General features: G+C 36.0%; 2 protein-coding genes across 2 annotated transcripts; both read right to left on the bottom strand.

Annotated features, from left to right (window-relative positions):
* Nucleotides 1-329: 329 nt before the first annotated feature.
* On the bottom strand, nt 330-13,765 carry LOC137926453 (glutamate dehydrogenase, mitochondrial-like). The gene is made up of 11 exons (XM_068770054.1): nt 13,505-13,765; nt 12,341-12,464; nt 11,241-11,348; nt 9,785-9,877; nt 9,239-9,325; nt 8,216-8,382; nt 6,896-7,033; nt 5,085-5,246; nt 2,501-2,705; nt 1,768-1,910; nt 330-570 (listed from the first exon to the last, which is right to left on the bottom strand). Exons 1-11 carry the CDS (start codon nt 13,763-13,765, stop codon nt 454-456), a joined length of 1,605 nt encoding a protein of 534 aa, XP_068626155.1. The 3' UTR covers nt 330-453.
* A 2,196-nt stretch (nt 13,766-15,961) lies between these two features.
* alpha-PheRS (phenylalanine--tRNA ligase alpha subunit) lies at nt 15,962-23,013 on the bottom strand. Its single transcript, XM_068768017.1, has 6 exons — nt 22,670-23,013; nt 21,056-21,410; nt 18,980-19,257; nt 18,141-18,281; nt 17,602-17,809; nt 15,962-16,220 (listed from the first exon to the last, which is right to left on the bottom strand). Exons 1-6 carry the CDS (start codon nt 22,940-22,942, stop codon nt 16,000-16,002), a joined length of 1,476 nt encoding a protein of 491 aa, XP_068624118.1. The 5' UTR covers nt 22,943-23,013; the 3' UTR covers nt 15,962-15,999.
* Nucleotides 23,014-24,057: the final 1,044 nt, after the last annotated feature.

The raw sequence follows: 24,057 nt of genomic DNA, 5'->3' as shown, positions 1-24,057 counted from the left end.
CATCCGAATCCACAACGCATAGCCTTGTTAGTTATTATTACCTTAATGTGTGATTTGTTGATTTTCATGTCTGTTTACCACTTGGCAAAGGCCTCCCCCAGCCCTTTTTATGCCACGTTTTTTCCGTCACAAAATAGCTGACTTTTTCTAGTTTCATTTTGATGTGGCAGTACCTTTCTGTATTTCAGATAGAAGATGGTAGTATATTATCCAGGTCTGACTAGATGTATTAAGGAAGGGAAATAAATAAAGTTTTGACTGCCTAAAATAAAAGTCGTAATAAAAACAATAAAAAATTTTATAGCAAAAAACTCAATTCTCCATTTACTACTACACTATGTTTAGAATACACAAAAATGGCGCCAACTGCACAAGATGGCGCCGGCAATACAAAATGGACGATTAAAATTGCGACGCGTCACAAGATGGCGGCAATTAACTAGCGAAGTGAATTTAGAGCGCCAGGCCGTGTTCGTCGTAGGTGACGAAGATCTTCTCGATAGCGGTGATGTATGCAGCAGTGCGCATGTCCAGCTGCAAATTATGGGTGGTGGCAGCTCTCGCGACGTTCTGCGACATTCCAGAAGTTTCCTTATTAATGACGGCTCAACACATCAAATGTTTTATCTATGCCAAGTAATTTACACTGTTGTTCAAGTGTCATTTGTAGACTGGACGGATGCGGAGGGGGGGGGGGGGCAGTGTGCAGAGGGGCCTGGCATAAAACGTCTTTTAAGGTAGCGTTGTTCGAAAGCTGCCTAGTGAGCTTCAGCTCGGGCTGGTATATACACAAGTAGGGGGGGCACCAAAGTTGAATTTTTTTTTGAATGATGAATAATGAAATGTTAAAAGAAAAATGAAAACCAGCAATTACAGTAAATAACATAAAAAGAATATCGAATTTTACTATTTTTGTGCTAAAAAAAATTTGTTAAATAATATGAACATTAAAAAAAAATAAACGGTTACAAATTATAATATACACAGTGTTTAAGCCTTTCATTCGCAAAACACACAAAGTGTTTTTTAAAAGGGCCCTATATGACAAAATAATAAATTATTACATTATTGCAAGATTATTTAATGATAAATAGATTAAATAATCTTGCAATAATGTCAATAGAACATGAACTAGTCGACACTATTGATTTTGAAAATGTGATTAATGACTTTGCAGGCCAAAAAGCGAGGAATGTTCGTTTTTAAATTTTTCTAATAAATTTTATTACGATCTAATGTTATTTTATATATATTTATTATTATTTTAAACCTTTTTTGGTTTATATATATATTAATAATATTCTGTTCTGAATTTTGAAATTATTTAGACTTTGGGGGGGGGGGGGGCACCAAGCCCCAATCTGCCCCAGGCCCCAAATACCATAGCTACGCCACTGCTACAATTTTACCAGATTTGGAGATCATGGAGCTATTATTCCGCTTACGTTTCAATGATTGTCTAGACTTGAGCCCCCATGAGTGGTTTTCGGCTTCAGTTGTCGCTGGCCGATAATACAAGCTAGCATACCGATTCAAGTTCACTTGAGGAAGCCGAACCTCGTGTGCTGGGAGAAAAGTGGAGGAAGAAACTTCAGCTAATAATTATTGGCCATAGACCGCATCTAGCAGCTTCCCATGACCTTTACTGAGTTGTTTGTTCCCCTAGTAGAGATTTGTCTCACGCCGACAAATTTCTCTGATAATGTAAAATGATATTTTTCCTATCACTTGGTTTATTTTGTCGTAAAATATATGATAAGGCATGACCTGACAGGCATTCGTCATTGAATACTCGAGTCCGGACGTGACGATATGTTCCTCGCTGGCCCCAGACATCATGGACTGGAACAGCGGCGTCGGCTCGATCTTCGCGTCTATCTTGCACGCCTTCAGCGACTTCTCCACGGAGTCTGTGAAGAATCTTTATTATCAGCTATCTCTCATCTATCAGGTCCATAACCAAATGTCTATAAAAGTAAATATTTTAGACATTTACCATGATAGCTTATCTAAAAAGTTCATGAGCATATTAATGACTTAATTAAATTAAAAAAAAACGTTAATATTAAGTAAAGAAATATTAATATATAGTTATTTTAAGAAAAATAATTACCCACACATTTTTAAAAAAAGTATTATTTATCTAAGTATATTTTTAATCTATCGTATGTTATGGTTGCCTGTTATTCAAATTGCAATTGATCTATTGTTAATAATCTTTAATATATATTTAATCCTTCATAAACATAATACAAAAATTTATTTTTAAAAATTGATATAAATATAATAAAAAAAATAAAAATAAACTACATGCAGTAAATACAGCGGAAAGAGAAACTATGCATATATTTTTAATTTACATAAAACCTCTTTTTACTTTTATGTGTTTAAAAACGTGATTGTTTTTATTCTGTACTTAAAAAAAAATTGTTAACCTCAAATATTGGAAATTTAATTTTCGAATTACAAGTTGTCGAATAATAATTGAAGTAAATGTTACCAAGAAGGGCCGTATTGGAGTCCCGCCAGAACTTTATGTTGAGCTTCCCGAAGCTCACGTGATTGAGGTTCTTGAGGAACTCGAAGTACGAGACGGTGACGCCGCCCGCATTGGCGAGCAGGTCAGGCAACACCAGGATCGAGTTCTTGCGAAGGATGACGTCCGCTGCTGGGGTGGTTGGACCGTTGGCACCTTCCGCTAACACCTCAACAAACAAATCTTTATTTTAAAACTTTATTGTACAAACTTATATCGTCACAGAGGTATAGACAACACGAAGTCTAAAGTAGAAGTTTGTATATTGATTGCTATTTGCTATTTGATGTATTAGATCAGAGGTCCCCAAACTTTTTTGTGTCGTAGACCCCTTGCCATGTTTTTCCGTGTTCGGTAGACCCCCTACTTACCTGGTATTGATTTCCTGTAAATTTCTAACTGTAGTGAAGTTTAGTGTTAAAAACTTAAAGTAAAAACATATGTTAATTTATACATTTATTAATTGAATTTAAATTAAAACTACTCAAAATAAAATTTTGTATCTGTTATGTAAAATATACGTAACATTAAATAAACATAAAATAAACTATAAATAAAATAACTTAAGCAATAAGTCAATATTTTTAGTGAAAGGATGAACCTGATGGTTTAATAATAAATTATCAACATTAGGCGTCAATTTTGTAATGGATAATCTTAAATCTCGTCGGCTAATGGTGTCCAGTCTGTTTCTTTTTTTCTTCACTTACTACTTTATGGTACTTTTATAAATAATGTTTTGCCATTATAAGATGGTATGATGTAAGTAAATAGGTACTTATCAGTGTGTGTTGAGATCCACTATCGTGGACCCCCATTTTCATTTCATGGACCCCCAAATTTTTTTTCGCTGACGCAGATTGTCATAGACCCCTAGGGGTCGATGTAGACCACTTTGGGAATCACTGTATTAGATGTTCTGCTGCTAGCCGGTCTAGGCTTTGTACAGCTTCATCGAAATTCTGCCCGTTGAAACAGGGGTCCAAGGACTAAAAATTTTACGCTGGGGATCGTACCTCAGTTACGACGAAAACGTCTACACGAGGAGAATTTTAACCGTGTAGGTGTATAGTGTAGTGAGTGGGGTGTGTATATTGATAAAACTAAGCCCATATTTATGGCTATTCTTAAAAATATGAAAACAATATTTAACCAATAAAAACTGTCAGCCAATCACAAGACGAGAAGTATTGTATAGCGCTGTCTCTTTCATGCGACGTAAATATAGACCGCTCTGGCGTGGGATTCCCCTGATGACGTAATATAGCTCCTATAGACCAGGCCTTCTTAATCTTTTGTCATTCACGACCCCTTTTATTATTGCGAGTTTCTTGACGACGAAAATAAATTAATATATTTTATGATTTATTTATTAGGTAACAATATACATATACATATGAAAATATATAGTTTACGTTTTGAAAATTGCACAAAAAATTATAAAATTGTATTTATATTAGTTTAAAACTTTCAACAAATGCGCGTGTCGAGACGCTGCAAATCCACTGTATACCGCCAACTCTAGTGATGTTATAAAATAGTATATATAAATATTTGACATTAAAATTTCTCGACCCCAGCGTTTCACTACGCGACCCCATTTGGAGTCGCGACCCATAGTTTAAGAAACCATGCTATAGACTATAATCGATGATGAAGAATCCATTGTACAAATTGAAACAAACCGTGGAGGACATATACACTGGACTCATCGGTCACAGGATCACAACCCTGTAGATTTTTTATCTGCGGTTATTACAAGGAGTTGATATACTTAAAAAAACATATCATCATTGGGCTTATATATTAAGTTTAACATTAAGCGGAGCCTGAATAAAAATCAGAGAAAGCGAACATGTGTTTGAAAGGCTAAAAAAATATATAAAAAGATATGGACATATCTAGTTCCAACACGCCCGTCGCATCTGCTTTTGTAACTGGTTTTTGCGTTTCAAAGCTTCAAAGCTTTTTGCTGATCAATGAGCTATATGTTCATTGTAAGTAAGAAAAAGGACCAATATTTAGCCACTTCCGCACATGCTGTGGTAGTCGTGCAATAAAAAGCACCGCCCGCCAGCCCGCTGATAAATGCGTATGCGGCAAGCAATGCGAATTACACAACTGCCACCGTTAACAGTCTGTATTAAGTAAGTTAAAAACACACTATGTGTTTGGCACTAAATAGTGTAACATAACTCCTGAAGATGCTCCGTGGAGGGGTGAAACACATGTGGAGTGATTTAACGGTGGTAGGTGGTAGTAATTTGGCGGTGGCGGTTGTGTGATTCGCATTGTTTGCCGCACACGCATTTATCAGCGGGCTGGCGGGCGGTGCGCTTTGTTGCACGACTCCCACTGCACGTGCGGAAGTGGCTAAATATTGAACCTTTTCTTACTTAGAATTTACTTCCGCAAGGTAACGCCTTATTCCATTAAATAAAAGTATATACCTACTGACCTCTCACACTCTGCAATACTATTATGAAATGAAATCCTAGTAAAAGAATAAATTTGATAAAAGATTTTGCGACGATAAGCAATCACTAACCTTACACTTGATCTTGCCCGCGTTCTCTTGTGTGATAGTCTTCTCCATGGCCGCTACAACAAGGATGTCACACTTCTCATACAGCAGATCAGGTCCTGTCTCTTTAGCGCCTGGAAAACCTTTTGCACTACCCTTATGCTCCTTCTTGAAGTGGTGCAATTTCTATACATCACAAATAATTGCTTTTATGTTAAGGGAACCGAAAAGTAGCGTCGCTTTCTTAAGTTAAATTCACACTACTACATTTCTAACAAGTTATTTTTAATCAAAAATATATTCAACATCGTTATCAACAACCTTTTGCCATCTAGTACACAAATCAATGCCGGAGCGGTAACAAATCAATCGGTTTTTCTGTAAAATATATCGACAGGAACGACATTACTTTCCGAAACAATGCTACAAAAATAAAAAATGAATACTTTTGAATGTAATAGTTTAAATTTGACAAAATATAAATCCTACTCTGTACTATTATACAATAAACTCACACATAATGTCGTTGAATTTTAAAACAATAACTAAACATAACTCTATTACAGTGTAAATCAGTATTTTTAACCTTTTTTGTGCAATGCCACTTTAGTGTAAAATTCTTAACCTCTCCTATGTAACATAATTTTTATATTAAAGCGAAAGGAAACTCGTATGGAGTCCACGTTCGAATTGCCCATCTTAACAATCGAATTGCCCCCTTGTGGGCCATGGGTGTTGTTGGGAAACACTAGTGTAAAGCATTTTCACTGATAACACAACATTACGCCATCCTCAGCGGTGCATCGAAAAGGGGAATCCCACAGAAATATAATTCTTTATATACATCGTGCGAAAGAGAACGCTCTACAATATTTCCTGCCTTGTGATTGGCTGACGGTTTTAATTGGTTGAACAATATTTTCATAGTTTTAAATCGGAATAAATATGGACTAAGCTTGAATATACACATTTCTACTTCGGATTTCGTGTTGTTATCACGTATTTGCGAGAACATTACACTAAACTGTAGACTTTTCTAAAGGAAATCCTATAAAGCAGAGTTCCCCAAACTTTTTTGTGTCAGAGACCCCTTGCCATGTTTTTCCGTGTTGGGTAGACCCCCTACTTACCTGATATTGATTTCCTGTAAATTTCTAACTGTAGTGAAGTTTAGTGTTAAAAACTTAAAGTGAAAACACCTGTTAATTTATACATTTATTAATTGAATTTAAAGTAAAACTACTCAAAACAAATTTTTATAAACGTATTTGTCCCACATTCGTATTTATAGAGTGACGAATTGAACAAGTCAGTGCAAGGTAGCGAAGCTCTGAGACTGCGACTCTCAGGTTTTTACTAGTTCAAAATGTATTGCGACCACAAAGCGAATACCAACATCCTACAACTTACATAATTTTATAAACATATATAATAAATTTTTTATTTCTTAGGTACTTTTATAAATAATGTAAATGTTTTGATATAATAAGATATTATGATGTAAGTAAATAGGTACTATCAGTGTATGTGATGAGATCCACTATCGTGGGCCCCCATTTTCATTTCATGGACCCCAAATTTTTTTTCGCTGACGTAGACCCCTTGCAGGTTGTCATAGACCCCTAGAGGCGATATAGACCACTTTGGGAACCACTGCTATAAAGCGTTTTTAATAACGTCGTTTCCAATTGAAATGAGTTTCTAAAATCAATTGTAATGGAATCTACAATAAGTGCTTTCTATATCAAAACTATATACGTTTTTGAATCACACATATTTTTGTGCAGTTCATATACACGTATGAACTGCACAAAAATAATCAGCAAAACAATTACCTGTGTGTCGATTCCGTCTTTGTTAATCAGGTTGCAATCGAATTCCAGAACGCCAATGATCTTGACTCCACTCTGCTGGAGGTACATCGCCGCGTAGCTTCCCACGTTGCCGAAGCCCTGGATGATAGCTGTCTTGTTCTGGAACAGTATTGTCTATAGCTAATGCATCCCTTTTTTACCATGGACCAATGTTTCTCAAACTGGTCTAGGCAGACCCTTGCGTAGTCACGGGAGACCAGGAGTCTAGGTAAGTGTAACAAAAAAAATGGAAGCTCACAGTTCGCAAGTGAGGGTCCAAGAAAATTTACCCAATTTCTATAGTCGCTTCAGTCCAAAGATGCCTGCTGCAAGACATATGCCTCCCACAAAGATATCTCTGGGGGTATATACCATGCCACGCTTGGCAGGCAGGTTGACGATTGCAGTATTATGGTACGCAGAGGACGCTGCAGCTCATTCTTTGGAAACTTGTTTATGAGCAGTGGCGATCATATATCATTAATGCCAGTGTGAAATATATAATGTTGGATCTCGGGAATTGCTCCCACGACCTACGATCACAAGTCTCAGTCCTCCACCGCTGGGCTACCACAACTCTATTACTTAGGTAGCAATAAAATCAGCAGATAAATATTATTAGTGAGGGTACTCTTGCAAGTGGTTTTTATAAATGTAGGGTAGTCTTAGAAAAAGAAAAGTAGTCAGTGTCGGAGACACATTATTCAATGAGTCGTTGTGAGGGCGTTAGTATCTCATGTAACATGTAATAACTGATCCATTGAGAAATGTATACATGTCTAGCTTCTTTAGTTTTGAACGTCGCCGATAGATGGCGTTGGTAGTTCTGCTATAAAAGGAGCATCGTGCGGAGGAATCGACGAAACGACATATTTCATACTAATATAGAAACGACTAAAGTATATGACTATCACTCGTCGGAAGACGCTGTACGCATTTCACTTCTAGCTTGGACCTATTGGAATTAACTGGGGAAACCTGTGTACAGCAGTGGAAGTCTTATGAAGCGATGGTAAGGTTTATTATTTCTTTAACCCTGTGAGATTTGATCAGATAAGCTAGTTGAAGTGGCATTGGAGAGGTCACGTGGCACGCAAACATACGGCCTGGGACCTTAAGATTCTAAAGTGGGATCCACGCACCTACAAGCGCCACATAGAGTCCCCTCCCCCCTCTCAATTAGAACATACAACTTTGTTAAGGTTGTCGGAAGATACTAGATACAGGACACTTCCAGCCAGCTTAGAAATTTCTGGTGGAGGTCTATCTCCAGCAGTGAATATTTAAAAAATGCATGCCGACCTTAAAGCCAGGTTCCAGGCCAATGAGCTTCATCCAGTTGTTATCGTGCATGAAGTAGTTGATCGTCATGTAGACACCACGTCCAGTCGCCTCCACTCTTCCGTGGATGCCTCCTCCGTTTATGGGCTTCCCGGTGACGCACGCGGCTGCGTTCAGGTCGTTGTACCCTGAATACCAGATCTTCTGATGAAAAAAGCTGCCAATTAACAGACTGTGAAGATTTTCGTGTAGCGACCACGTGCCGACAGACGTGGCGTGGAGTAGCCTCCCTCTAGGGCAGAGTTCCCCAAAATTTTTTGTGTCGTAGACCCCTTGTCGTGTTTTTTCGTGTTAGGTAGACCCTCTACTTACCTGATATTGATTTCCTGTAAATTTCTAACTGTAGTGAAGTTAAGTGTTAAAAACCTAATGTAAAACACAATTGTAATTTATACATTTATTAATTGAATTTAAATTAAAACTACTCAAAATAAAATTTTGTATCTGTTATGTAAAATATACGTAACATTAAATAAACTATAAATAAAATAACATAAGCAACAAGTCAGTATTTTTAGTGAGAAGGATGAACCTGATGCTTTAATAATAAATTATCAACATTTGGCGTCAATTCATTCTGTTTTAATATTATAAGATAGTATGATGTAAGTAAATAGGTACTATCAGTGTGTGTTGAGATCCACCACCGTGGACCCCCATTTTCATTTCATGGACCCCCAAATATTTTTTCGCTGACGTAGACCCATTGAAGGTTGTCATAGACCACTAGGGGTCGATATAGACCACTTTGCGAATCACTGCTCTAGGGGATCGATGAGATAGTCAAAGCTGCCCTTATCGTGGCAATTTTGGGCGCTGGGGGGGGGGGGCTATTCCTTATAGTGGGCGTCTATCGACTGACATGATGATACGTCGATTTGCGACGTAATGTTTTGGTGAGATGATCACATGGATAAAGTTTCCTGAATACCAGGGACCGGAATTCCCCTATGAGCGGTTCCTGATTAAGAAGGTTTAACTTACCCAGTGTCTTGATATACGTGTCCACAATCCAGGACATCTCTCTGCCGGAAGTGTTGACGTCAGGCGCGGGCACGTCTATTCCCGCCCCTGGAAAAATCATTTTACATATGAAGAAATCTCACAAGGAATATGAGCTCCAGCGACCAATAAAAATGATTCTTTATTTGAATTCAAATTCATAAATTGTTTATTCGTCATAAAATTAATTGGATCTCTTGTTGACGAGTTGTGTCTACCATCTGTTCAGGTGAAATGGTCTCTGACCTTGGAAGAACAAGCGAAACAAATTCATTACCAAGTTGTGATATCTTCTATGAAGTCATTTACAGTGTAACCTTTTGCACACAAACGTTCTTTGACATGTAGGAGCTACATTAAGTCTTCGTTAGCGGCGCGAACAGGGGAATCCCACGCCGGAGCGTTCTATATTTACGTCTGGCGAATAAGATCGCTCCATAATATTTCTCGCCCTGTGATTGGCTGACGGTTTTTATTGGTTAAACATTGTTTTCACAGTTTTAAGAATTAAACAGAATAATAATTTACCAATGTAATTCTTCTTGGCCAATTCTAGAGTGTACCGACGCGTGATCCTCTGGAGTTCGGCCACCGTGTACTTCTTTGGGTCAATGGCAACACCTGGAACCGGATAATATAAATAGAATAGACACAAGTGAATATGACATTTCACACGGTCTGTGATGAACCAGACCATGGTGCACCTGATCACCGGCTGTCCCCTATTTTGCGCGGTAAAAGCAGAATACCAGTCTCGGTTAGCAGAGAGAACAGAGGAAGAGAACATCGTTACACAGGTGAGTAAAGAAGAGTAACGTCAAACCTTAAATTAAAAATAAGTGAAAAATTTAAAAGTAAATTAGGACCGTGTCCACCCATGATAAAGATTGAACGAGAGGCCCAAAAAATGGGTCCCTACAAAAAAAAAAAATTCAACACGGATGGGCAGCGTTCGTGAAGCTCCGAAACGTCTTGTAGTCCAAAATACCGCAATACCTAAAGACATATGTCTTTGAGCAGGTGTGTTGCCGGTGATGATTTATCCGATATGTTTTCGCTTACGGCAATCATCATAAGGTCACCCAAAGAGCAATGAAGAAAGGTATCCACGGTATTCGTTGAGAGATCGTACCAAGGTCATCAGCAGAATCTTCATAAACGAAAACTGAAAGTTCGAGACGAGGTTTTCAAAGAAGCCCGGGACATGAGTTATATACGATAGAAACATGAATAGAAATAAACTTATGAGTATTATCAAACGCCATCTGGTCCGTCATGCGCCTAAAACAGTTATTTACGAACATCTTAACCCTTAATAGCTTGATTTACGAAAGTGGTTTTTTTTTTAATATTACTGTGTTTGCTTGAGGGTCTAAATGAAGGGAAAAATAGTTTTTTTTTTTTAATTTCATTGGAAAGAATATTATACAACAGTAAAATACGTACAGCCAACCTATAAAAAACTAATAGTAATGTGAACATTCGGCTTAAAAGATTGATATCAAAATTGAAACTCTAGGTTATTAAGGGTTCTTCAACGTTCACACGACACACAACCACCATTGGAAATATCCAGCTGCGTATGACATTATTCAAGTCAAAATCAAGCCTGGGACTATCCACGCACCGTCTACCGACTTGTGGTCGCCACTCTAGAACCTTTCGGCCACAACGACCATCGGTCACACTTGATGAGCCACTACGAATCTCCTCATTATTGATTCGACCTTACAGCGAAACTCCAAACATAGCTCTTCACTGCTCAAGATCTTAAACCCTATTATGTTCTGTCGTAAGTGACCACGTCACGGATCCGTGTATCATCACCGGCAACTCACATTGGTCAAGGACCTTCGTCTTCAAACATTGCGGTATTTTTAACGAGATGTTTCCGAGCTTCCCGAACGCTGTCCATCCGAGTTGAATTGCTGCATTAATTTTACACACTTTCACTTGAAAATGGGTGTAGAATAAATATACTTACCTCCCTTAGCACCGCCGAAAGGTACGTTGCAGCATGCGCATTTGTATGTCATAAGAGCTGCCAGTGCTTTGACTTCCTCCAGGTCCACCACGTTTGAGAATCGGATTCCTGAATTTTAAAACAAACAAAATATATTGAAGCTCTCATCACCTCAAATCGAGCATTCATTAATGATGATCATATCATAATGATGAATTATCTGCATATTGCTGTCATTATTATAAATATCACATATAAGACCATTGGTTTGTAGGAGCTGCACAACGTCATGATAAGGGCACATCGAACACGGGGAATCCCACGCCAAAGCGCTCTATATTTATGACGAGCAAAAGAGAGAGACAACACTCTACAATACTTCTCGACTTATGATTGGCTGACGTAAAACCGCCAGCCAATCACAAGTTTGAATTTTTTTTGATCGAATTTTTTTTAAAAAATTTGTATAAATATGGGCTAAGTTTAATCAATATACACACTTCAACTTTCGACTTGGTGTTGTCATTATCTCCAAGACCTACCGGCCCTAGGAAGAATCCCTTTAGGTTATAGATATAGATTTATATGTGTGGAAGAATAAGTCATTTACCAGCAAAAAGTTTTAATACCTATTTTTAATCACCATGTATTAAGTAATCAATCTAAAATATGTTACATTAATTTATTTTTTATATTGGAATGTGAAAGGCCAATAATTACTTAGTTTGAAGTATGCAATAACAGATAGTAAACTACAATTAACTTTAATATTAGGAGGACCGGAAAGTAATGTCGTTTCTGTCGACATATTTCACGGAAAAACTAATTAATTTTAACCGACAGCATTGATTTTGTATTCTAGACGGCAAAAGGTTTTTGGTAAAGAAGCTAAATATATTGTTGATCAAAAATAACAACTTGTTTAAAAATGTGGTCGTGTAAATTTAACATTTAATAAACGGAATTTCGAAAATGCTTTTTTACTATATTATCATTATATTATTCAATATTTCTGCAAAGCTTTCACACCCATAAATAATCCCTCTGTAAAAAATCGATTTACAAGAATATCGATACGCAAAATGTACAGTCAAGAGCAAAAGTTAGAAAAGCTTGCGAACCTCCTTTGCAAGGGAGCCGATGCACGCTGTGCTGCGACCTGTACCCGTGGACAATCTCATATTCGCCATTTTTCCGCTGCAGAGGAAACTCAAACTGCAGCGAACTGTTGCAGGAACCCATCACCTTTGGATATACATACAAACACATATATAAAGCATAAACGAAAAACGTATCGAATGAAATTTATTCAAATTAAAGTTTCATGACCGTAGACATTTACAGTCTTATTGGTTATGCCGTGACATAGCCTTAGATATGCTTAACTTGTACCTCTTTAAAGTAACAAAACCTGACGTCTTCTTCAGGACTATCAATAAGATATTTTTCCGCCAAGTTTTTAGGATTTAGATCGACGCTCCATGGAGTTATTGCCATATTTAAGAGATTTTGCCATGGGTTCTTATTCAAATCGAGTTTAATATCCCGAATCAAGAATGTCTCAGAGAACCGAACCTAGATTTGATCGGTTGCTATTGTTCGCCTAGCTTTACTCCCACTTACCAACCAGCCATTTCAAACTTCACCGCTTCTATGATTGGACAAAACCATATCCCCTACGGTATGGCAAGAACACGAGTTTTTGCCGAAGGAGAATAGGTGATCTAGCTACAAATCAGTTCACTTCAAGGGCTGCTTTGTTTCGGTTGAAGTTAATGCTGTTAGCCCGGGGGCTTTTACAGCTTCATTGGAATTTAGATTACGGAGCTGAAGGGTCAGTGAACTTAAAGACTTCAAGGGAACTATAGCTGTTACACTTAAAGCTATATACATATAGCACAACCAATAAACCACGAGCGCCGATTGACGGCACCCCTTTAAAAAGTTAGTTCGAACATTAAGGAAAGTCAACAGATCTTCCTAGAGCTAAAAAGTCGTAGGAATAATTTCCTAAGAAGATCATAGAACCTACGATAAAATCTAACAAATATAGTTTTATTGTTATAATTGAAATAAATCAAAAGAGGAAAGACAAGTGATGATGAACTGTGATCATTTTTAAAGTCGATTTAAAATAAACTGTGATATAAATAATATGAAAAGTAAACATATTAAACTGCTGCAAATAAATGTAATAAACATAATTTATTTTTATATTATAAAATGTAAATTTAAGATCGCATAGGAATGTAGGAAACACTGTCCTGTATTTAATTTAAACTTGCCTTTAAAATACCCGCAACCCTTTGTTTTCTCTTCCTTTCGGATAAATGAGTGTATTTTCTGAGATAATCCAATAAAGCCGGCTCCACCATGGCAACAGCACGATGATAGAAATACTCAACCATCCTGTAAAAACTCGGATTCGGATCCTTTACAACGCCCTCCAGGTGCTTCGGTATCTCGTAGAACCTCACAATTAGCTTACAAAAGCTTTTCTCTTTCCCAATCGCATTGTTTATATTTAGAAATCTTTGTTTAAACATTTCAAAGTGTATTTACTAATAAACAGATATGAAACATACTAGAGTATACGTCGTATTGACATCTATAGAAAAGTATTAACATATTCGTTTTTATGACCAGAATTACATGGACTTTTTGTAATAGGTCCATAATATATATTTGATAATTAAATATTATAACATTAGGTTCTCGAGCTGGTATAGGCAACCCCGCAAGATAAATCGACGACATGATTCGGGTCGCAGGAAGTTGGTAGATGCACCCATATTTTGGGAACTATGTGTTGCAGTGCAACAGTAAATATTACTTAATTTTTTGTCGTTTTCTTATAAAATGTTTTGCGAATTGAATTTTGACAGTATTATTAATTATCTGTGAACATTGTCATATTGTTTGCGTTATCTGTATTCAAATATTATCTATATTATTAATTTTAATATTTATAGATGACATTGATGACTCAAGAATTATTTCTAGTAAGATTCATCACAGGAAGAATTCGAGAAGAAGAGAATACATATTATGATGGCCTTTTAAAACTCAAGAGATTATTTATGAAACGATTGTTTGAAGTAAATGTATGAAAAGATGACACACTGTAATAATATTGCTATATAAAAAGCCATATGTGAAAGTTCCCGCGGACGTCGTCACAACGCTTAACCTTTTGTTCGTCTCGCTCACTCGCACGGCGTGCACGATACGCGCTCTTGCTTGCTCTTGGCAGGTAGCCAAGACGCAGCTCGTGCGCCCGCGGCCGTTGGAGTTCTCGGAGAGTCGGATTTGAGCCATGGTTCGATGCGCAACTGCGCGTAGGCGAATTATTCATTTTCCGCGCACACATTGTTTTAATAATTAAATAAACGTTTTTCCACATCACAACACCTATTTACACACTTGTGGGTATAATATACTTTTGCGTAGTTTTTAATTCAAACTGCGTGGACCATTGCAACGGTAATTTAAAGAAAAGTCCCTCGTCAAATAAGCTGGTTCTCTCTTCTCTTAAAGTATATTGCGTTAATAGTTTTGCGATATGTAATGTGTTGCTGTTACCATATTTTATCTGTCGTATGCTAACACGCGGGTCTAGTGCACAATCATCTTATTGATAGTCGTCGAACTTCGAGGAACGGCTGAAGTGTATAAATAGCCTTATATATAAATCTTTGATAGACAAGCATTCCGTCGGAAACTGTCTGTGAGATCGTTCTTAGGGCACTATGTGAAGTCTAAACTTTTAGTGTGTATATTGACCAAACTAAACTTATATTTATACCGATTCTTAAAATTAAAAAAACAATATTCAACGAATAAAACCTGTCAGCCAATCATAAGGCGTGAATTAGTGTAGAGCCCTCTCATTGGCCCGACGTAAATACAGAACGCTCTAGCGTGGGATTCCCCTGTCCGATGCGCCGCTGACGATTACGTAATGTATCTCCCCCAAGTCGTTTGATTTATTTCAAACAACAGTTTAAGATACTTTACTCAATTTTCTTTAAATTGCCATAAAATTAATAAAAAAATTTCATGAAACAAAAACTCTTACAAAGTAAGAAAAGGACCAATATTTGTATGTCAGTGGTAATTGTACAACAAAGTGCACCGCCCGCCAGCCCGCTGACAAATGCGCGTGCGGCAAATTATGCGAACTACACAACTGCCATCGTGAAATCACTCAACACGTGTTTCACCCCTCCACGGGGCATCTTCAGGAGTTATGTTACACCGATTAGTGCCAAACACAGAGACAGAAACAGAGACTTTTCTTACTTAGGATGGACTTCCGAAAGGTAACGCCTGATTCGATTAAACTTTTTCAAAACCTTAGAAAAGTGTAAATTATTTTTATTACTACAAGTACTGTGTTAAGAATATTGAAAGTGACCATAAAATCCAGGCTGCGTTTGTTGATTTGTGGGGTTCTTCTAGTACCTATATATATAAATAAAATCAGTCTGTTTGTAATATTAAAATAACCGCTTTTTATTACATGCGTGTGATTATACACATTGTCTGTCTGTTTGTTTCGGCTAATCTCTAAAATGGCTAGACCGATTTTGTCGACACTTATACTGGCAGGTAGGTGACGTTATAATTATTAACATAGGATACTTTTATTTTAGAAAAAATCTTAAACGAAAAAAAAAAAAATATTTTTTGTTAAATTCTAAGCGGGCGAAGTTGCGAGCGCATCTAGTATTATAAAGGTCATAATAAAACACATTTAATGTACATGATTTATTTATGTTTACTTGTCGAGCCTACAGATGGGGTTGGTTTGGACCATCTGCAAGTCTACTTTAGGCCCCACGAGGTCGCGGATGTTGTTGAGGCCGTATTTAATCATGGTGGGCCGCTCCAAGGACAGGCCCCAAGCGATAACGTTTACATCTTCTGGCAGACCCATGGGTAGAAGCATCTCAGGTCTGAACACACCTGAGTTGCCAATCTCTATCCATTTCCCGAGACCTAGAAGTTGAGCATACAGAATAAATATATTATAAATGTAATACAAAATCCTAAAATAGCTTTAAATCTATTTATACTTATATAAATTTAACAAAATCAAAGCATAATTAATAAATAAAATAAACAACGCAAAGAAAACTATATTACATGAAGGTGTGCAGTTGTAAAATAACGCATTGGGTAATTGTTTGAATAAATGTAAAGATATTGTTATATTTATATTATAAACTCAAAACACATGCTCACACATGCATGCTTTGGTATATAAAATATCAATACACCCAGTTTCAAAATCATGTCGACGGTTAGGATTCGTCCCGTATCCACCGTCAGATTCGTCCATCTTGTACAATAATTCTGAGCGTGATTAAGCGTTAACTCCGAAATAAAACCTTAGATTTCACGTAAACAAGGTTTTAATTATATTTCGATAGTAAATTACACAAAACTATGTAAATTAACGCGGATTAAAACGGATTTCGGTAAGATGTAAGCGATCCGTCATCACCGACTGTTACGCGCCATGTTGAATTTTGAACTGTCAAAATAAACATCGCTGCACGGAGATTCTGACGTTTCACTAGAGTAGGAACTTCCGTCAGTTCCACTCTCGTCCTCGTTCGGAAGGAACTTTCCTTCCACTTGTATTAGATACGCCACCGAACGACGAAACTAGAGATCCGATATATATGTTTTTTATATACATTTACGTTACAAATTTCTAATCTTTTATTCAGACAATATCAACGAACGATAAAAAAAACCTGTCTAAATCTGTAGTTTTAAGTTTAATAAATTACAATGGGCTTTTAACTACATATCCTTAAATATGCAGAACGTAATTTAAAATTCGGCCGGCGAGGTATCGTACTGCGCAATAGATGGCGCTAGTAGTAGAAAATCCCGTGTTATAATTTAGTCGAGAGTGAGGGTAGTCGTAAAACAGCGCACCAATAGGTTGAGATACAAGTAAAATTTTTTTTGGGTTTGCAATTTCACTGCTGACGAGTGGGATTTGCAGAAATCAAAGCTTGGGGCTCCCAAAGGAGCTGAACTGCTTCGGCGGAGGCTTCATAAAGTGACTAGGCTCAAAGGACCCTATAAGGGTATCTTGTCTTTGGGTTGCAACTCTTCAAAATACCCGTTAAGCACACAATAGCTTTCGAGAGGGCCAAACCTCGACTTAGGTCTGTTGGTATTATTCGGCTAACACCACTACCACTTTGTAAGTGTTAGCGCTGCAAGAAGTGGTAAAAAAAACCATCTACACTTCTATCTACCATAATAGAATCAACGAGAATCCGACATATAAATATATGTATGATGGTATCATCAAATATATAATAACACACAAATAAAAATTTACTATATATGTACTCACCAGTATGGTACGCGAATATCTCCATACTTGGCTCCGTGTAGGGGTTGTAGGCAGGCTTGAACTGCAGTTGTTGAAAGCCTAGCCTCTGAAAGAATGCGTCCAGTTCGCCGATAAGGTCTGCAAGTCCAAGTCCTCGACCAGCGACCACACCTTCCACCTGGTGGAACTCCGCCAAGTGTGTTGCATCTAGGGTCTCATTACGGAACACCTGTGGATACCATGAATGATCAAATACCAATAAATTAATTACTAATAAAATGTCCACAGCTGGTTATAGATTCCCAAAAGGGTCGATTAGAAACAGCTCTTCCTTCTTCTGATGACCTTAATAAGGTTGCGTATTTACTCCAGTACCTTAAGGTCTGAGTGGTCATCTGTTCTGAGAGTTTTAGGCTTTATCGCAGCCAACACAATTTGGAAATCTTCGAACTATGTTCATCACTCTTGATTGTGTGATATCCCAAAGTGAGAGATTATGGTTCAGCACCATAAACCATCACTGATAACAGATATTGGCAATACCTTCATTTTATTCATACCTTATCAATGCTGAAATACTTCTGCGGTGTGAACTCCTTCTGCTGTGCCAAGTGATAGAGCATCCTGGCGCTGACGGCAGTTGTGTGAGTACGTAGCAAGTTCTTTTGAGCCTCTTCTATTTTCCACTCATATCGGTAACCCTAAGGAGACAATTTCAAAAAATAATAATTGACTTAAATTTAAATCACATCGCTAAAACATCTCTAAACATAATTATGAAGCAGATAAAGTCAATACATGTATTTACCTCTTGCATTTTAATGTTACAGTAAAATCTCTTTATTTGCGTTTTCACTATTCGCGGTTTAAAAAAATGTGACTCAATTCCCATATTCAGCTGAACATCACATTGAAAAATTATACTTTTTTAAATTATTTTGTGAACATAGCATTTCGTTTAACGATCATGTTACACTTTTAATTTTAAAATTCATAATAAAAAGTGGTTTTACAAGAGCTGGTAACATTATTTGCAAATTTGACACATGCAAGTGTCAATTCATGCGCCATTGAAGTAGACAAGGCGTTAGTCGGCCTCCCAACAGGTGGACTGATATAGTCCAGGTCATGGGAAGTCGCAGGACGAGGACAACACTAGACAAGTCATCGTGAAGATCTTAGGAGACATCAACCAGCTAACATGATAATGGGCCAATTTATTCTCTAAAATTAAAGATGGAATACCCTCTTGTTTCTAATATGGTGACAACAGTCTCCATATTTACCACTTGAAAGGAGGATGTCACCTGGTGGTGACATCCTCCTTTCAAGTGGTAAATATACGGTTATCTTCAGGAATTCCGTACTGTTTCTCATAAGTACCAAATTTGGTACATACCTGTGAACCGTAGCCTCCTTTGCTATGAACCTTCTTCACCTTTTCCAAATAATCCATAGGAAAATCTGTAGTCACAGATGGTGAGGAAATGAAGAATGTATCATGAGCATCTCTGGCAGGATGCTGCTGAGGCTGGAAAAGTGCATCGAAGTTCCAGAAGGAACTCTCCACATACATGTTTGTTGGCATTTCCGAGAAACCCATCTCCAGGAATATCTCCCGGAACTCTGACCTCACTTTGAGGAGAGGATGGAGGTGACCGCATTCTGGTGGTTGACCTATAATTAAAAATAATTAACCATGTATTTACATTTAGTATTTTTATTAAGAAAATTATTATTATACCAGCCTATAGACACCCACTGCAGAGCATAAGACATAACTGTATATCGCATAGTGGGGAGCCTACCATCGCCGGGTCTACTGGCTAGTGGTCACCATTAGAGAACCTTTCGGCTCCGATGGTCATCAGTTGCACCAACCATTGCCACTTCTAACAAACAATTATTCAAGCTACTTCAGTCACCTTGGTTCTTTTGTGGATCTCCTCATTTCTAATTCGATCTAGCAGCGAATATCCAACCATATGCCTTGCATTACTCTGTGTGACATTAAGCTTTCATATAAGGTCTCTCACAATCACTCATGTCTTAAAAAGCTAAGTTAATTAAGCTTCACAAAGCTAAAACTATTTTTAGTAATTTCGATTTCATTTTTATTAAATTAAAATCCCTAAACTGTTTTTGCTTACTTATTTTCTATCCTAATAAAGGACATTTTCTATTACATTTAATAAAGGACAATCTTTTATTTTTGGCACACCAATAATATTTTTTATTGGCTGTACCTCTAAAGAAAATAAATTATTGTTTTTACTCATTAAGAAACAAACAGTATTTAAATTTATAGATTATTCTAACACCGTTTGAAATATATAATTAGGTTAATAAAATGTTTACATGGATACCTAGTTAGTATTTTATATGCAGACAAAAGAATAAAAAAATAATTTATAAAAAAACAAATGTTAAGGTAGTATTGGAAGTCAGTGCCTATATTTAAGTGAGAAAGATATTAAATCAACATAATTAATAAAAAACTATAGAGAAATTCATACAAACTAACACATGTTTTTGTGCAATATATTTATGGCAAATTTTGTTTTGACTGGTTTCCAAAAAATTCAATCATATAGTACGATCTTGCTGAAAAAATATCAACTCTGACTGCTAGCATATTCATGTGATGAAAGCAATTTTAAAACCTTTACCACAAAAAATTCACATATAGACTTTCAGCAATTCCTATGAAATATATAAGGTTGTTCTCTAGGTTCTTTTCTAGGTGATATTTTTTTATTTACATCAAAGTAAAACACCTGAGGATAAGTTAACCTTGTAATAAAAACTATTGAATGTAATAATCAGATAAGGTTATTTAAACATAATATGTCAATACAATAATCGGCGATAAATATTGCATATCGACCTTTGAAGAGAGACAATCGAATAATTTCGGCTTTGTAGAGCACTATCTCTGTCCCACACTACCTACGTGATGTTTTGTTAGTCGTTGTATTTTGTGCGAGAGATAACGCTCTACGAAGCCGAAATTAGCCGATTGTCTCTTTCCAAAGGTCGATGTTTAATATTTATCGCAGAATACTGTAATGCGATTCAATCTACTGGTCACGCCATCTAGTGTTGAGATTCAGGAACTAATCGAACAATTTATTCATAATGTTCAAACCATTTTTCACACTAGCAAGGGGATTTATAAATGAGTTTTCTTTAACCCTTCATGGTTCCTTCGATAAGTTCCTGTATTATATCCAGGGCAAGCGATTTTAAACTGTATTTTTTAGGTTATTCGATGTAATGTAGCCTACTTTATTTCTGGCAGATCTGACCCTTACACACCCAGAAAGTTCCTAAGGATATGTCCATAGGCAGACAGGTGAAGGTCCCTGTCTACTGTACAAAAAGAAATTTGGGTGTGCTATATAATTGAGAATGCAAATTGTATTATGTATTACTAACTATTACATATGTGATAAAAATATGTTATATGACTGACCTAAAGCATCAAAGTTGTAAGGTTTGAATTCCAACTGTTTCCAGGATCCAGTGAGAAGCATTTCACTGGTCAAATCCGTTTCTAACTTCTTAATTGTGGTCGCAAACTGAGGCCCCTTTGTTAACACGAAACTCTTTAATGTTATTTCTTGAAGAAGCTTTCGCTTCTTGTAATCATTTCGGATGTTATCGGGCAAACTGTCTAAACCTTTTTTTATCTCATTCAAATGGTCCTGTACCATATCTGTTATGGTATCAATTTTCCGTTTAACTATAGGCGCTCCTCCGGATTTATCTAACAGTATCCATCCTAATGACATTGCTTTGCTGAAGCCTACTTTAGCATTTGGTACAGTCTGAAATAGATAAAGAAGTCAAAAGGTCAAAAAAATATGACATGCTGCAAAACTAGAAGTGTTCATATTAATACATACTTTTATATACACCTTTCTCTGTCACACATCTTTTGTCGCTCTCACACAAATGACAAATGTGATTGCTTGTTAACCAGAGATTGTAATTGGTTATAAAAAATGGAGTTAGCTCTAGGATTCATTAACATAGATTTAAGGTTTAGTATAAGCACAGAGTTTCAGACTGTTTTCACACTGTTTTCTGCAATAGTTTTGTTTTTAACTCCTTAACAAGCTTTTAAGAGTGTATGTTAAGCAACTATTTACAATCAACTTATTAAGGGGACCAAAAAGTACAGTTTCTGTCAACATATTTTACAGAAAAACCATTTGATTTTTAGCACTCTGGCATTGACAATTTGTTTACTAGTTGGTAAAAGGTTGTTGATACAAAGGTGAATATAATGCTGATTACAAATAAAGGCTTGTTAAAAATGTAGTCATGTGAATTTAACTTAAGAAAGCGATGTTACTTTCCGGTCCCTCTAATATATAAAGGGAACACTCTGAAATATGTTACATGAATTGTTATGTCGATGTCTACACATGCATTAAAGAAAAAAAATATAAATCAATTTGTTTAAGTCACATCTACACCCTTTGCATATAATCAAGAATACCAATATGTAATTTGGAAACCTGCTTCATTGCAACCAAGGCAATACTTGGAACTTAAACAACGTACAAGACAACCAAACATTTATTTTTATTATATTGATATACTGTAGTAACCTCCTCAAAGAAATTGTTAACCTCTTTGGTACAGCACCTGCTGAGTATTCAGAATGTAAATGTCAATAAAAACTTTTTGATTTCAGAAGGACGTGGCCTAAAAAAACCAAGACCTTTATCATTTCAACTATCTTTAAGAACTAGTTAGCATAGAACCATTATTTTTATATTTAAATTAGAATTTACTTTTCAGAAAACTGCTTTTATTAACACATTGCCAACAAGTAAACACAGTTAATAAAAGGAATTATGTTAAGAGTTTCTACTTGTGAACAAGCCAGGGATTTTTTCAGTGCTTCCCATATATTATTATTATAAAGCACAATTTTGTTGTTAATTATAAATAACTTTAGGTATTTATGCATTTGAATTTTGAGCAACTTGTTAGAAATTTTCTTAAATAAAACAAAAAGTAAATAATCATTGTCCTCATGTCTAGGATCAGTGAAATATATAACGTATTAGTATACCTTCATAAGTTCAGCTTGAGGGATTCCATTATCAGGAATACTCCTGTAAAGAACAGCTTCGTGGCTACCTTTCTCTGCAACGAGTTGGCCCTCTTCAGTTAGCTCCCATTTTGTACTTTTTACCGGTTCAGACATTACCATATCCAATGCTTGAATACTTTTAACAGCACCAACTATTTTTTGATGTTCCTCATTGAATTCATTAGCTAATTTTAACGTATCAACTTGATCAACGTTATTAAGATAGTTCAAAATCCTTTCGTTTAATTCCATTTTAATATATATTATTTTTTAAATATTAGGTTAGAGTTTAAATGTACATAGGTACTACTAGTGACAGCTGTCATCTGTGGCCCACGGTATCAATTGTTGACGTTGACACTATAGTAATTTGTTATGAAAGAAAAGTCTCATTCAAAAATTTGTTAAAAAAACCGGCAATTAGTTATTTATGAAAAAAATATAATATGTAGTTAAATCTATTATAAATAATATCTAGATATAAATTATATATTTACCTAATTATTAGGTTATTTCATTTGAACAATTATGACGTCTATATTTGCTTTTAAGTTAACTAAGCCTCCAAGGGTATGGGTGGAAGCATATATAACAAAGTTCCACAAGATGCTTACTTACATTCTGTTTCTTACTTTTATGCTTAAAGCTAAAAGAGTACTATTAAATAAGTTTTATTATAGCATTCAAGAGTTTATACTTGATAGAATTCAGTGAAACTTCATTTGTTCACTTATTTACATGATATAATTAAATTTAATTATATTATTTATTTAATTTAATTTAAAAAGCAGCTGCTGAATTTCTGGGTGGCTCTTCTCAACAGATAAGCGTTCCATGCCAGTCTTACTTATTTAAAACATGACATTAGTCTACAATACAAAAGTGCATGTAAATTCTTATTTTAATAAGGACATTTAAAATTTGAATTCATCTTTTTTCATCAGCCAAAATGATTTTTTTAAAATAAGAAGTTTTTTATAATAATACGACAACCATTGTAGGATTAACATCAGTCCTACATCGTTAGCTTTGGGAGTACATTCTCAACATTATTTCCGCCACGTTGTTTGTCCTTGCAAGCTAAAATGGAAAATTTTTCTGGTAGTTAAATTATTTAATCTTTACTTTGACAACCGGTCAATTCCGATTAGATTTCAAGCAGTAACGAAAAAAGGTAATAAAATGGTAAAAAAAGTTACATTTCAAGCTATCTTATTAGAAACTGCAAGATAATTTAAAATTGGTGAATTATTATTAGTCAACAAAAAATTTAACGAGAAGTATTAGCGCAAGAAATTTTATTGTAAGAAAAACGATTTATTTTTGTAAGTCACAAATAAATCGATTTTCTTGAGTGTTCTATTATT

This window comes from Battus philenor, unplaced genomic scaffold (genome assembly GCF_028537555.1).
Source record: "Battus philenor isolate CCGP_79_NKW_IND1 unplaced genomic scaffold, ilBatPhil1.0.hap1 SCAF_10, whole genome shotgun sequence".
NCBI classification, from domain to species: Eukaryota; Metazoa; Arthropoda; class Insecta; order Lepidoptera; family Papilionidae; genus Battus; species Battus philenor.
The sequence above is the reverse complement of the archived record's forward strand: the minus strand, read 5'-3'. Positions and strand labels throughout refer to the sequence as shown.